Here is a 16,699-nt window from a genome sequence, read left to right as displayed (position 1 = left end):
GCTCATCGGACGATGAAGATCCGGAGGCCCAGGAACCTTAGGAGGCTGCTGAGGGTCAGCATGAGCTTCATCATGCCATGGAGGAAGGAAGATGTGGGAGGCGTGCCCGTGTTATGTTAATCACTGACAGGTTCCAGGAAGAGTAAAGTCAGGTGAGGGATTACGATCACATTTCACCCAGCCCTCAGTGCCATCTTCTTTCAACTCAGGGGATGTCCACACACTTGCTGTGAGAATGATAATCCCTCATTCACACTTACCTCATGAATGGGAACTGAGACCCCACTTAGGAACAAGATCGATACGTGAGAAGACTTGAAATCTTCTCCACCACCTAATGATGCCAACACTGCTGCGACTAAGATGTGAACATGCACGGGAGGAGGAGATCGCTAGGCATGTCTTTTCTTCTGCCATTGAGGGGAGACACATGCCGCTAGATTATCAATGCTTATGAATTGCCTTTCTTGGTGTTCTTTGAGGAAGAAGGATGAGAAATGCTTACATCACACACTTCCAATAAAGGTTGAAACACATCTCCCTAACATCACACAAGGGGTGCAGATACTAATTCAACTGAGGTTGACATCACAGGAATGTGAATGTCACAGTGGGACACTATGACTGAGAGGGAGGAAGGCTAAACCTCGAAATAAGAGGATTCCAAAGTACAAAATCACAATGCCTTCAGTTGACGGGAACATTCACATACCATCAAATGTATTAACAAAAATGCAATTTAGTTACATGTCTAGACCATCCATGACCCAAAAGTGACATCAGGTTTTCTTAACTTTCCTAACTCTGGCGCTATGCCTGGGTGTAGCCCCAACGTCCACTGGTGGAGGCAGTCTGCTGACTGCTACGCCCTGATGTCTGTGATGACCTCGGTGGACGTCCTCTGTGGCCTGTGGCCTGAAGGACCCCAGCCTGATAAAGGACGCCTGCATAGGGGCAGAAGCGCCCTCGGCGACCCGGAATGGATGGGGTCACAAGCAGAGGGGGCTGTGAGCAGCTGCACACTCTTGGAGTGTCCTGAGAAGAATCCCCCGCGGTGTCCGGCTGACCCTCATCCTCCCTGGGGGTGCCCGAGGGTCCCGCCCTGACCCCTGCAGGAGATGGAGCACCTGGAGGGGAGTCAAGGTGCCTCGTCCCCATGTCGCTTACATCCTGATGGTGCCCATCAGGGTGTGTGGCCATGGAATGCAGGGCCCAATGCAAACCCAGCAAGACCTGCTGGACCAAGGCCTGCATGGTGGTCACTACCCTTCCCATGGTGGCCTTGAGGTGTTTGCATGTCGGAGCCATGACATCAAACAGAATGCGGACGGACTCATCCATCGTTCGCTCTAGTCTGCTGAGTGAGTGCCAAATCTCTGCCTGATGTTCTGCAGCAGTATTTATATGGACTAGCCATATAAATACTGTGGCTGCAAGAGCAGGTCAGAGGCCAGGATCGTGTGACGAGTAACTCACCTCCTGACTCCCCAAAGCCTGTCCATCATCTACAAGGCACAAATCAGGAGTGTGGTGGGATACTCCCCACTTGCCTGAATGAGTGCAGCCCCCACAACTCTCAAGAAGCTTGCCATCGTCCAGGACAAAGCAACTCACTTGATTGGCACCACGTCCACAAACATTCACTCCCTCCACCACCTATGCACAGTAGCAGCAGTGTGTACCATCTACAAGATGCGCTGTAGGAATTCACCAAGGCACTTGCAACAACACCTTTCAAAAAGCTTACGACTACTACCATCTAGAAGGACAAGGGCAGCAGATAGGTGGGAGCACCGCCACCTGGAAGTTCCACTCCAAGTCATTCACCTTCCTGACTTGGAAATATATCACCATTCCTTCACTGTTGCTGGGTCAAAATCCTGGAACTCCCTTCCCAACAGCATTGAGGGTGTACCTACACCACATGGACTGCAGCGGTTCAAGAAGGAAGCTCACCACCACCTTCTGAAGGGCAACTAGGGATGGGCAATAAATGCTGGCCTGGCCAGCGAAGCCCACATCCCGTGAATGAATTAAAAAAAAAATTGCATCTCCAGCATAGATTTGGCAGCCGCTTCCAGAGGCTCATCATCTGACTCGGACTGAGCAGGTGGCTGGTCTCCAGCAGCCTTGCGAGTGCCGGACTGAGATGTCCCTGCCTCAGCCTGCTGCGGGGACGTGTTAGTGAGGTGTTCCCCAGAAAGTGAGCCGGAGCCTAATCTACATCTGTGCACCACCAACAGTGTATCTCTGAGCTGTTGGAGGGTGCGTGTGAGTGCCTTTGATGGTTCTTCTGGAGCTTCGTCCTCAGATGAGGTCCAGGGGCTCGCACTGGTGATGCTGAAATGGCTTGGGGCCCTCCAAGTGCTTGTGCCTAGAAAATAGAAAAGAGAGTTTCAGTTAATGAGCAAGAGCTAGATAAGACTGCACGTGATTCACTGTGATTGTCAGGATTTGATGAAGTGATGGAGCTGTGATCCGTACTAGGTTGGTTGAACAGGCCGACCTCCCCTTCCCCACAGGAGTGATCCTTGTCGAACCCAGCTAGCTCAGCCTCCTTGAATTCACTGAGGGCGAGGATGTCGAACGTGCCTCCCCCGGTCTGCGCACTCTCGCGCCTGTGTGAAGAAGAAATGAAGGGATGGAGCAGAAGTTGGGTGAGATGCTTGTCCCCTGTGGGTGGTGAGCCATCCCCAGAAGGGCCAGAGGATGGAGTGTGAGCAACATGGTAGATGGGATGGTGGTGATATAAACGTCTCGGTGAGAGAATGAGTGTTGATATGTGTCCCCCGTTAATTGTTGCGTGAAACCCCTGAAGAGAATAGCCATTTGAGTGCATGATGCCATGACGAAAGTTTGATATTGGAGGGTGGTGAAGGATGGCTTACCCTGGTGGAGTGGATGAGATCACTCATCCCCTTCCTGCACTGGGTGGCAATTTGGGCGTGGGTGTCAGCTGCGCTGACCTGCTCCGCTATGGTATCCCAGGTACAAGAGGTGAGGCTGCTGTGCTTCCTGCAGTCATCCGTGTGGTAGAGCACATGCCGTTGTTCTTGCACCCCGCTGACCAAGGCCTGGTGGGTGACGAGGTGCAGACTTCGTGCTGAGGCTCTTGGCTTTTCTCTTATGGGTTGCAGACATCTTTGGTGGGCTGGAGAGATTGAGATTGTGTGTTGGACTGGTGTTTAAATATGACGCCCAGACCTACGAACCCACCAGCTGAATCAACTCCCGATTTGGAGAGAAACGCATACCTGCATAATTAATGAGGCTCCAAGCGCAGAATCGGACGTGAGTTGCTGCCACTACAGGTGGCAGGCTGGGTGCTGCCGAAACAGCTCGCCACCGCACTTCCCTTTCTTTTTGGGAGAATTCCACCCTTAGTTACTTGTAGTTTTCTTACCTGGGGGTGAAGTTTCTGTACTGGTGGACTTGAAAAGGAACTGGTTGGGAGACCTTATGATGTAGTCTCCAGTGTTACGACATAGGTTTTGGTGCCTTTGTTGCTGCTGTCTCTTGCTGTGTGCTTTGCAGACTGACTGGTTTCTCCCTGGTTCCTGGGTAATTAGATTTGGTATCTGAAGATAGGTTTGGTCAGGTGACCACATGATCAGTGCTTCTATTGTCCACCCAAAATGATTTAAAGTTATAAGCCATTGCTATACATTGGAGAAGATGGTGGCCATTTACACCTACTTATGGTTTGACTGGTTTCTTTTTGGTCTCATTGATGTTTCGAGCTTGGAGACAGTAAGTCTAGGAACAAAAATAAAACTAGCTGGAAAAACTCAGCAGGTCTGACAGCATCTGCGGAGAGGAGTACGATTAATGTTTGGAGTCCGTATGATTCTTCATCAGAAGAGCCTGATGAAGAGTCACATGGACTCGAAACGTTAACAGTATTCTTCTCCGCAGATGCTGTCAGACCTGCTGAGTTTTTCCAGCTATTTTTATTTTTGTTTCAGATTTCCAGCATCCGCAGTATTTTGCTTTTATCTTAGTAAGTCTAAGAGTCCATATGTTTTAATTTTGGCTAAGTCCGCAAGCAGTAGGAGGTGTAAATTCCACAAATGGTTTTGTCTTGGTATGTCCATTCAAGGGATACACTCCACCCATGGTCATTCAATTAGGAACTTTCGGAAGGTTTGATATACTTTTGAGTCTATACAGAAATTGCAGAAGTCACCTGACCCTCAGCAGCCATCTTGACAGCCTTTTAATGTCCATTTTTAAAATAAAAGGTAGTTCCAGAAAATTCTATACCGAATGCAGTCCATGTTTAAAGTTATGAATATGACATACCTTAACTGGGCATGACACCACTGACTAGCAAGTTAGATGTATCAAGTCAGCCATTCAACTGTTTTTTCATCATTGTCGTAATCTGCGGTTGTGAGTGAGAGAAAAATGTTGTTGACCTTATCTTTCGTCTGCCAAAAATAGAAAAGTAAACATGTGAGTCTCATGATCTAATTTGTTCGGTGTATTCTTTAAGATTGTAGAAAATCTGAGACAGCATTTAGTTGTGATGCAGACTTGTAAATGAAGCAATGTTAAAGCTAATGCATTAAGTATTTTTGCTGAGTCATCTATTACATAAATCACTATCTCTACTGAGGGTATTGTTAACTGTTGAACCATTTTTCACTTCTTTGATGGAGTTCCTCAGCAAGGATTGACACAAACTTGGTTAATACCTGTTAGAACCTCTGAAAAATAGAGTCATCTGCCTGAACAAAAACATTGCTGTTGTTGCAAAGTGTGCCTCATTAATGTACAGAGTCAAAAATAATGTGCTCATAGGTAAAAACAGTAGAGAAGTGCAAAAACAGAACTGGCTATTTTCTGCTGTGCCCTTGGTCCAAAGTGTACCTACCCCAAATGGAGAGCTTTTTGAACTAGTGGATCCCTTTATCTGCCTCATTTTGAAACCTGTATTTCATGTTGTCTTAATGATAAAGTTAATAACGTGGTACATTGTCTTTCCACTCTTCCATTTTCTCTCCTCCTTTGAGAGAATGATTTTGCTGGTTAATATTCTTGTGCTGGAAGGGCCAGATACTCCAACAGAAGTATCATCGCTGCTGCTGCTGCCTGATAAGCTGAATCTAAGAGTGAACTGCAGATCGTCTTCTCCCCTCCATTCTCAATACCAAACCAAACTCGGAAATGAATACCCTGCAGGCTGTTTTCAAAAAGCAATCTGTTGTTTTAACTAGACAAGCATCCTTAATTAAGTTAACATAGACTTGCGCCTTCATCTCAATGCCTTTTGATCAGTAGGGAACCATGCTACCGAACAGGATTTCCTTATATTAAAACCAAAAGGATTTTTCTCATTTGTTTTCCATTGTAATTATTAAATAACTTTGGAACCAGACCTACTTATGTTTGGAGTACAAATAGACTTCTATTTAAAATACTAATGAATAGAATCTGCTTCAGGAATATTTTTGGCCAGATTTTGCTGAGTGGCGTTAGGTTTTCTGTGGGCTTTTGCAATGAAAATTTCTATCATCTGACTAACCAAAATTGCAGCATCCCCCAGAGGGCCTAAGGGACCTGTGTGAACAGGGCAAACAACTCTGTTATTTATTTAACCGATCATCTTGAAGAATTGTTAATGGGTAACAGAGTCTGAATCAGAAAATGTCAGTTAGAATAATAAATTGAATGTCAAATCCAATGCAGGAACTTCACGCTGTTCAGTATATTTCCAATGGCGAGTCCGTTCTAAATGCAAAGTTCTTGGCCTATCAGTAAAAAGCTAGTTAAATAAATTTAAATCCCAGTTGATTATTCATGAGCTGTTAGTGACTGAACCTGTGAAATATTAGTTAATTGAAATTTTTAAAAATATATTCTTTTTGTTTTAGCGTGAGCAAGAAAATGCAATGGCACGACTTAAGAAGCAGCAACAAGAACTGGAACATATGAGGCTGCGGTACCTTGCAGCTGAGGAGAAAGAAGTAGTTAAAACTGAACGACAAGAATTAGAGGAAATTAGGAATGAACTGAACAGGTACCAGAAAGTGGAGAAATGTTATGCAGTGTCCAATTAGAATTTTGAGTTATATTTTGAACTAAAGATAAAAATCTAAAACATCCAATATAGGTGCATGATATGAAAAGGGAACCATGTTCATCAGAACGTAAGAAATAGGAGCTGGAGTAGACATTCGGCCCCTCAAGCCTGCCCCGCCATTCAATAAGATCATGGCTGATCTGCCCCTGGCCTCAGCTCCTCTTTCATGCCAGCTCCTCATAGCTCTCAATTCCCCGATATTTCAAAAACTTATCAACCTCCTCTTTAAATACTTTGTGATCTAGCCTCCACAACTCTGGGGTAGAGAATTCCAGACATTCACTACTCTCTGAGGGAAGAAATTCCTTCGCATTTAAGTTTTAAATGAGTGTCCCCTTATTCTGTAACTATGTCCCCTAGTTCCAGATTCACCCACAAGTGGAAACAACTTCTCAACATCTACCCTGTCAAGCCCCCTCAGAATCTCGTACATTTCAATAAGATCACCCCTCATTCTTCTAAATTCTAATGAATAAAGGCCTAACCTGTTTAGCCGTTCTTGATAAGTCAACCCCTTCATCCCAGGAATCAGCCTAGCGAATCTCTTTTGAACTGCCTCCAATGCAAGTATATCCTTTCTTAAATACGGGAACCAAAACTGTACACAATACTCCAGGCGTGGCCTCAACAACACCTTGTACGGTTGTAACAAGACTTCCCTATTTTTGAGCTCCAACCACCTAGTAGCAATACAGGCTACCAGACTATTGTCACCAGACCATACTCCAGATAGCCAGGGTAATGCTTTGGGAACCTGAGTTTGAATCCCACCATGGCAGATGGTGAATTTGAATTAATTTTTTTTAAAAATTCTGGAATTAAAAAAAGTCTAATGATGACCCTGAAACCACTGTCGATTGTCATAAAAATCCAACTGGTTCACTAATGTCCTTTAGGGAAGGAACTCTTGCCTGCCTTACCTGGCCTGGCCTACATGTGACCCCAGACCCACAGCAATGTGGTTGACTCTTAAAAATGCCCTCCAAAATGGCTGAGCAAGCCAAGTCAGTTCTCAAGGGCAATTAAGGATGAGCAATAAATGCTGGCCAGCGATGCCCACATCCCATGAATGAATTTAAAAAATCCATTTGCCTTCTTAATTACCTGCTGCACCTGCATGCGAACTTTTTGTGTTTCATGCACAAGAACACCTAGATCCCTCTGTGCTACACTTTTTGGAGTCTCTCTCCATTTAACTAATAGACTGCCTTTTGATTCTTCCTACCAAAGTGCTCGACCTCACACTTTCCTTTCATGAACATGTGATCCCCAGCATCACAGATGCCAGTCTTCTGCCAATTTGATTCACTCTCCGTGATATCAAGAAACGGTTGAAGATGCTGTAAAGGCTATGGGCCCTGACAACATTCCATCTATAGTCATAAAGACTTGTGCTCCGGAACGTGCTATGCCCCCAAGCCAAGTTGTTCCATTACAGCTACAACACTGGCATCTGCCATGATATGCCCTGTACACAAAAAGCAGGACAAATCCAACCTTGCCAATTACCACCCTATCAGCCTACTCTTGATCATCAGTAAAGCAATGGAAGGGGTCATCGACAGTGCTATCAAGCGGCACTTGTTTAGCAATAACCTGCTCACTGATACTCAGTTTGGGTTCTGCCCAGGGCCACTCAGCTCTTGACCTCATTACAGCCTTGGTTCAAACATGGACAAAAGAGCTGAACTCCAGAGGTGAGGTGAGAGTGACTGCCCTTGACATCAAGGCAGCATTTGACCGAGTGTGGCATCAAGGATCCCTAGCAAAACCAGAGTCAATGGGAATCAGGGGGAAAATTCTCCGATCGCTGGAATCATACCTAGTACAAATGAAGATGGTTGTGGTTGTTGGAGGTCAATCATCTCAGTTCCAGGACATCACTGCAGGAGTTCCTCGGGGTAGTGTCCTTGGCCCTTCAACTGCTTTATCAATGACCTTCCTTCCACATTAGGTCAGAAGTGGGGATGTTCGCTGATGATTGCACAATGTTCAGCACCATTCTTGACTCCTCAGACTCTGAAGCAGTCCATGTCCAAATGCAGCAAGACCTGGAAAATATCCAGGCTTGGGCTGGCAAGTGGCAAGTAACATTCGCACCACACAAGCATCAGGCAATGACCATCTCCAACGAGAGAATCTAACCATTGCCCCATGACATTCAATGGCATTACCATCGCTGAATCCCCCATGATCAACATTCTGGGGGTTACTATTGACCAGAAACTGAACTGAACCAGCCATATAAATACTGTGGAGTAGGTCAGAGGCGAGGAATCCTGCGGCAAGTCACTCACCTGACTCCCCAAAGCTTGTCCACCGTCTACTAAGCACAAGTCAGGTATGTGATGGAATAGTCCCCACTTGCCTGGATGTGTGCAGCTCCAACAACACTCAAAGCTTGATACCATCCAGGACAAAGCAGCCTGCTTGATTTGCACCCCATCCACAAACATTCACTCCCTCCACCACCAAAGCACAGTGGCAGCAGTGTTTGCCATCTTATAAGATACACTGCAGGAACTCACCAAGGCTCCTTAGACAGCACCTTCCAAACCAATGGCCACTACCATCTAGAAGAACAAGGGCAGCAGATAGATGGGAACACCACCACCTGGAAGTTCCCCTCCAAGCCACTCACTATCCTGACTTGGAAATATATCGCTGTTCCTTCACTGTTGCTAGGTCAGAATCCTGGAACTCCCTCCCTAACAGCACTGTGGGTGCATCTACACCACATGGACTGCAGCAGTTCAAGAAGGCAGTACAACACCACCTTCTCAAGGGCAACTAGGGATGGGCAATAAATGCTGTCCTCGCCATCCCATGAATCAATAAAAAAAACATTAGGACTGAGGACAAGTTTTGGGTTGAATTGTTTAGAAAATGAAAAATGGTACCATCTGTCCATGTATCTATTTCATATTTAGTGTCTTGTATATATGCATACTCCCTTTTTGTTACATTTTTGCCTAATGCTTTTCTGCTGGCCTAAAGTAAAATAGTAGCAAATCAGAATAATAGATAGCAAATATTCAAATGAAAATCTAAGTGGCTGTAAAACTTCCAATGAGAGACCAGTAAGAAAATGCCAATTCTAATTGGTTAGTGAGGAGAACTTAGCCGTAGCTTTTTAAAATAAAACTGGAATGTACAAAGTAAAGTCATCAACATGATACCGTTAACATTACATGTTTCTCAAAGTAATGATTAAACTATATTTAATTGACTGAATTATAAATATTCTGTAAACTACAGGAAACATTCAAACTCAGGGCTGATATTGATTTTTTTTTCAGAAAACCAAGCTACATTTTAAAACTAACAGAAAACGTCCAGTTATCATCTTGTATTGTTCCTAATAAAATGTTTTTATTTTCAAACGAACAGCTCAGGTGTATAATTTAGTTAATAGTGACCTGAATACTTGTGCGTAAATTGTACAAATAAGCAACCAGTTTGGTGGCAGGTTAAGATGCTGGCAGTTACTATGAGCAGTGTTGAGCAAGATGTACAAAACTATATGCTAATGTAGATTGCAAGTCACTTATATATCATTTGAGCAGAGAGGATTTGCTTTATATTCTAGCCTGTTTCTGCCAGAGTTCCACATTTTAGGTCCACAGTGAATGCAAAACTGGGATCTTCCATTTTCTTGGAATTGACCTTAATATTATGATGGCATCAAAGGCATTAAGCTTTGGTGGGATTCCTCAATTTACGTGCTTGAAATTATAATTGAAATGTTCCTACTATTTTCCCATAATCTGTATTTTGTCAGAATATTTGGATTAAGGTTTGATTTGCGATTTAAATTAGTAAACCATTATGAGTTTTTATATCATTGTTGGATGAGGCCCCCCCCATCCCTTCCCCTTTCTCAGCCTCATTGCATTCTTGGCTAACGTACCCTGACGTTACTGTGAAGATGCAAGCTAAGAGCCAAGTAATTTGACAGGTGATGGCTCCTCTCCATCCCGCCAAGCCATCTCTTTTTATTTGGGAATGCAGCTAATATTTCTCCCAGTGCTGCAGCAATGATCATGAACTGAATGAAAGGCAGGAATAAATCCATATCGCACCGCTACATGACATTGTATGATGGTACTTTAACCTATGCTGCATCATTGCACCCACCATTCTATTTTACATTCCTTACTATTTGATATTTTAAGGTAGCTCTTAAATTTTTGGTTGCCTCACAAGAAATACCAGTTGGAACTAAGTTTAGTTTATTACTGTCATGGAGTTTTAAAAGTTCTCGGTTTATGTTTTTCAGGTTAAAGCTACAAGAAGATAAAAAAGAATCTTCAGATCAGCAGGCCCCTGCCAGTGGGAGGGAGGCTGGAGATCATGCTCGACATCCAGATGAGGCCTTGGACAATTATCTTGCTCGGCTCATAGAAGAGAGGGACACTTTACTAAGGACAGGAGTATACACTCATGAGGATCGGATCATAAGTGAGCTTGACAGACAAATACGTGAAGCTATGACAAAGAGAGGTGGTCAGAGATGAGAATGACACTTCAATGAAACCTTTGTATAGCATATAACAGGACAGCCATATAATGGCTAATCATCTACCATGTTTTACGAATCATCTGTCTTTGATACAAAATTAGTGTATATTTTGTGAATATACCATTCAAACTTTTGATACCGATTGAATTTACACTTTGGCTTTTGTACAACTTTTAATGTGTTTTTGAAAAATCTTGTCTTAGAATGAACTAGAAATTTTGTTTTATTTATACAGTAACTCCTACAGATGTGTGATGTTTTTAAATGGGTCTATAAATAGCTATTTTTGGAAAGTAAACTTCATTCAAATTCATTAAACACAATTAAATTATATGAATTTTTTTCTTTGGAGGCACCACTAGGCTGATAAGATTACACCATAAATTTAGAAAAATCGGCTGTCAAGAAGAACAGATAAGATAAAGGTGCCTCACGGTAAGAACAATAGCTGAATTGGAGAAAACAATTATTTTTTAGGTAATGTCATAGAATATGGAGATAACAGGCAGCAGGTTCCTCCCTTTATGCAGCAATAAAGTCACAACCAGGGATTCAAGTACATGCAAGTATTGCAACTCTGAGGAGCAGACATTTTGATTCTATCTTCAGTTGAGTTATGAGCGCGGAATACTGAAATGATTTGAAGGCCGCAAAGAAATAACCCTTTTTTATCGTTTAACTGAAACTCCACTTGGAACACTAGCTGCCTTGACAATTATATCTAACAGTCCTTTATGTCATGTACATTGTGGTTAATGTACTCAGCTATATTGGTTTTAGTTTATTTTCCATTTTAGTGACTTGAAACATAGAATCCTTTAAAATAAAATGTACTTCCAGTGTGAAAGGAAGAACTTGACTATTTGAATGCACTGTCATATGTGAAAATAATTTATATGTTGCAATTAAGCAAACGAGAAAATAGTTAAATTGATACGTACTAGATGCCAAATCAATGTCAATGCATTGTGAGAGAGATTTTAAAGGATCCAGCAGTCACAGGCATTGCCTCATGCTCACTATACTTCGTGCATTCTCCTCTGTGAAATACTATCAGTGGTGTTCGGTCAAATATTTCAAAACTATTTCACCATGAAGATCTTAATTGAATGCTTTTGACCATTTAGCCATTTGAGTTGGCCAATGGGAATATAATTTGATAATATGTTTTGCCGAATTTATTTTAACAAAATCTTAATTTAACAATTTAAGAAGGACATATATCAATATTTATGCCACATCTAGGTGTGGCTGTTTAAAATTTCTTAACTGGAGTTTTATAATGACTAGATGAGGAAGTACTTTTATATTCAATTCCTGCTAGCAATTTCAGTATTGGAAAATATAAATTGCATATATTGACAAACATTTACAGCAACATCAACGGCTCCATCACTGTAAATCTTTCCCCTGAACCCCTGCAGCAGTTACTAGATTTTAAAGCAAATTTTTTGAGAAATAGCTGAAATGTGAACAAAGTACTGTTATACAGGCTGAATGTTAGACAATGTCTTAAAATTTGTTTCTGTGCACAAAAATATTCATATGATTTCAGTTCCCTTCAAACTTGACCCTACTTATTGATGGTCAAATAATAATTTGTTCTCAGCAGCTTTTTTCCCTCATTAAACCTTTTGTCCATTGTAGGAGTTTAGGAGAATGAGAAGTGATTCAGATACTGAGAAGCTGTTTTCTCTGGCTAGGAAATCTGGAATACAAGGGCACAGTCTTGAGATAAGGGAATGATCATTTAGAACTGAGATGAGAAATCCCTTCACTCAAGGGGTTGTGGATCTTTGGAATTCTCCCCCTCAGAAGGGTTGTGAATGCTGCATCGATGAACATATTTAAGGCTGAAATAAACAGATTTTTGGGGTCTCTTGGAATCAAGAGATGTGGGGATTCGGCAGGAAAGTGGAGTTGAAGCCAAGACCAGACGTGATTGTATTGACTGGCAGAGCAGGCTCAATGCACCATATGGTCATCTTCTCCTATTTCTTATGTTAGCCAAAAAAGTTACATAATATCAATTTGCTGATTTGTTAAAGTACATATTCCAATTAAGATTGCATATCTCACAGAAAGGGTGTTATTGGCAAAAGTTCTGGAAAGGTTCCAGCGAATTGGAAAACTGCAAATGTAACACCCCTATTCAAAAAAAGTAAGGAGACTGAAAGCAGGAAACTATAGGTCAGCTAGCCAAACATCTGTCATTGGGAAAATGCTAGAATCCATCATTAAGGAAGTATTAACAGGACATTTAGAAAATCATAATAAAATCAAGCAGAGACAGCATGGTTTTATGAAAGGGGAGTTGTTTTGGACAGATTTATTAGCATTCTTTGAGGATGTAACAAGCAGAGTGGATAAAGGAGAACAGTAGATGTGTATTTGAATTTCCAAAAAGCATTCGATAAGGTGCAACATAAAAGTTTACTGCACATGAGCTCATAGTATTGCAGGTAATTTATTTGCATGGATAGAGGATTGGTTAACTAACAGAAAACAGTGTTGGGCCAAATGGGTCAGTCTTAGGTTGACAAACTGTAACTAGTGGAGTGCTACAGGGATCAGTGCTGGGACCTTTTTTTTATTCGTTCATGGGATGTGGGCATCACTGGCTGGCTAGCATTTATTGCCTATCCCTAATTGCCCTGTTCAGAGGGCATTTAAGAGTCAACCACATTGTTGTGGGTCTGGAGTCACATGTAGGCCAGACCAGGCAAGGGCAGCAGATTTCCTTCCCTGTAGGTTATTAGTGAACCAGATGGATTTTTACAACAATCGGCAATGGTTTTGTGGTCATCATCAGACTTTTAATTCCAGATTTTTATTGAATTCAAATTTCACCATCTGCCGTGGTGGGATTCAAACCCCGTTCTCCAGAGAATTACCCTGGGTCTTCTGGAATACTAGCCTGGTGACAACTATTTACAACATATACAAATGACTTGAATGAAGGGGCCGAGTCGGGTTTGCTAATGATACAAGGATACGTGGTCTTCAAAGGGATGTAGATCAATTATGTGAGTAGGCTAAAATTTGGCAGATGGAGTGTAATGTGGGGAATGTGAAGTTATACACTTTGGTAGGAAGAATAGAAAAACAAAATGTTTAAATGGAGAGAGATTACAGATGCTGTGGTATAGAGGGATCTGTGCATCCTCGTACATGAAACAAAAAGTTAGCAGGTGCAACAAGTAAATAGGAAGGCAAATGGAATGTAGGCCTTTATTGCAAGGGGGTATAGAGTATGAAGGTAGAGAAGTTTTAGCACATCTGTGCAGGGTGTTGGTGAGACCACACCTAGAGTGCTGCCTTCAGGTTTGGTGTCCTTATTTAAGAAACAATATCCTTGCATTGAAGGCAGCTCAGAGAATGTTCACTAGGCTGATTCCAGTGAAGAAGGGGCTGTCTTATGAGGAAAGGTTGGGCCTATTGGTGGTTTGAAGACTGAGATAAGATCTCATTGAAACATATGAATCTGAGGGGGGGTTGACAGAGGATGATCCCTTCATGAGGGAACCTTAAAATAGGGGGCAGAGTTTCAAAATAAGTGCTTGGCCATTTAAGATGGAGATAAGGAGGAATTTCTTCTTTCAAAGGATCATGAATTTTCAGAATTCTCGACCCCAGAAAGTTGTGGAGGCTGAGTCATTGAATATATTCAAGGCTGAATTAGACAGATTTTTGAACTGGGGTGGGGGTCGGGGTGGTCATAAGTTCTGGAGAACAGGTGGGAAAGTGGAGTTGAGGCCATAATCTTATCTTATTGAGTGGCAGAGCAAACTCAAGGGGATGTATGGCCTACTTCCCTTATTTCTTAAGTTCGTAGATCAGCAATAGTGGTAAATGGCTGGCAATCAGGAAATAGTGCATAGGAGGTTTAAAATTATTCCCATGTGCCCCCCCCACTCCCGGTAAGATGAAAACACTTATTGTACAAAATTGTAACTAACATTTCTTGCATTGGAAAGGAAAGTCTGATTATTGAAATCAGAATTTGAGAGTAATCAGTATGCTTCGCAAGAAATAAACCTATTTGAATCTCCTTGGAACAAATGATAGATTTGAAATTCTATAACCAAGCAGCAGAGGGAGCTGCTTCTTCAAAAAATGGATCTCATCTTTCAGGGTTTCTATCTTAGTCTTGGTCATTGTCCTTGAAACTTGATACTATTTAACATAATGGATCAAAATTTAAATTGCAAATTTTCAATGCGGTTTTTGTGTTTTCATTGAATTGGTCTTTGTTTTTTATAAATGAGTGGTTGAAATAAAATTTTATTTTGCAAGATATTTTATCTCTTAAACAATCATAAATATAATCTGGTTGTGTTATTTCCTGGTAACCTTGCAATGATTGATTCACAATCTTTTAATCCTTAATCACAAATTCAAGGCATAGCAGACACCAGTTGACAATATCCATACTGGAGTGAAGCTGTTGGCAAGTCAAGGATGAATAAAATCATCCAAATTGAGTGTTGCAGTGTATTTGAAAATTACATCCTGGAATAATTTTCAGTCTATAATGTGATCCCAGGCACTAAATTGATCCCTAGCATCTAAAGATTGAGTTATGAAGAAAGCCTGAAGTGGCTGGAATTTTCTGCCCTTGAAATGAGGGTACTGAAAGGGAACCTTTATTGATATACAAGATATTAAACTGCATACATGGTGAATCCAAGCTGTTACTCCAAGGTTTGACCGAACACGAGAAAATGGGGTATAGATTAAAACTGGTGAAAGGGACATTTAGGCCAGATATCAAGAGGCACTTTACACAAAGAGCAATAAACACTTGGGCCAGAATTTTCGGCTCTGCAAGAGTGGGTGGGGTCCGCTTGCCGAGGCATAAAATGACGTCGGGCGTGCGTCCCGACGTCATCGTGCATAATTTAGATTTTCGGTTCTCGGCTGCGCGCCTGCCCAACTGTCAAAGGCCTATTAAGGCCATTTAAAAACAAATTAAACTAATAAACTGAGCTACCCGTCCAACCTTAAGGTGGGCAGGCGAAGAGCCCAGGTGGCCTTCGCATTTTTCATAGAACCACATCCACGGGCGGGATGAGGTTTCATAAAGTATTTAGAAATTGAATAAAAATTTTTATAAAAATTCATTGACATGTCCCAGCTCATGTGACACTGTCACATGAGGGGATGTGTCTTAAAGTTTTTTCTTTATTTAGATTTTGAAAACTTAAACTAATCTCTCTGAGGTACCTCTGTGCATCAGGGAGGTTTCTGCTGTTTCACGCATGTGCGAAAGAACGCAGGCCCCGACTCAGGGAATCCACCTCCGCTCACACCGCTCAGCGCCTCCGGGCACACATCACGCTGGGCAGGCCTTAATTGGCCCGCCCACATAAAATGGCGGCACAGACCTGATCAGGGGCGCCAATCGGTTCCGCGCCTGCCCCTGCACAACCCGCCCCCCCCACCCCCCCAAGCGGGGGGAAAATTCTACCCTTGGGATTGTCATAGAGCCAAAAGATTTATGTCATTCAAGGAGGTAGTAGGTGATGTTTTGGGATAAAGATGTGTTTTTCCTTTCCCTGCATTAGATCTGTCAGTTGCAGTTGAATGGCCTTCATCGGAATATACCTTGTGATTCTGGTGACTTTTAAACAATTCACAAATTTGACATTTGCAATACCCTTAACGTTAGTAGTTTATGGGCAAGAAGATAGCAGAGAATGCAGAGCATGTACTTTCCAGCAAGATGATGGCAATTTCTTGTACCAGGACATATGTGCTTGCCATTGTTTTTTATGAAGTTCTGTTGATGCTAATTTTTTATCTTTAAACCTGCTGGATGATACTGGCTTCATCACATAGAATTCACTATCCTCATTAAGTTTTTAAAATATATTGCTCTCAGCATTAACAATGCTGTAAATTTTTGATTTATAGCCTAGTTTTTAAATGTCTTTTTTTAAAAATAAAATGTTAGTAAAATAGCAGATTTTGGTTTTTTTTTAACGTGCACCTGTTGATTTATTTGCAATTTCTGGCTCCATAAAGTTTTGCTAAGGCTTATGTACTATTCAATAAGGAGTCTTGCACTTGGTCTTGCTACTATATCATTG

The 16,699-nt window shown here is 42.1% G+C and overlaps 1 protein-coding gene across 3 annotated transcripts in view; it reads left to right on the top strand.

Annotated features, from left to right (window-relative positions):
- Positions 1-11,454, top strand: part of cep120 (centrosomal protein 120) — a 293,666-nt gene extending 282,212 nt beyond the window's left edge. For all 3 annotated transcript variants that reach the window (XM_078566851.1, XM_078566858.1, XM_078566843.1), the window contains 2 exons: positions 5,877-6,022; positions 10,365-11,454. In XM_078566851.1, the coding sequence (XP_078422977.1) occupies positions 5,877-6,022; positions 10,365-10,602 (384 nt within the window). In that variant the 3' untranslated portion in view covers positions 10,603-11,454. The remainder of the gene's footprint in view (positions 1-5,876; positions 6,023-10,364) is intronic.
- The last annotated feature ends 5,245 nt before the right edge of the window (positions 11,455-16,699 follow it).

This window comes from Cetorhinus maximus, chromosome 2, assembly GCF_964194155.1.
Source record: "Cetorhinus maximus chromosome 2, sCetMax3.hap1.1, whole genome shotgun sequence".
NCBI lineage: Eukaryota > Metazoa > Chordata > Chondrichthyes > Lamniformes > Cetorhinidae > Cetorhinus > Cetorhinus maximus.
Note: the sequence above shows the minus strand (reverse complement) of the source record. Positions and strands in the feature narration are given on the sequence as shown.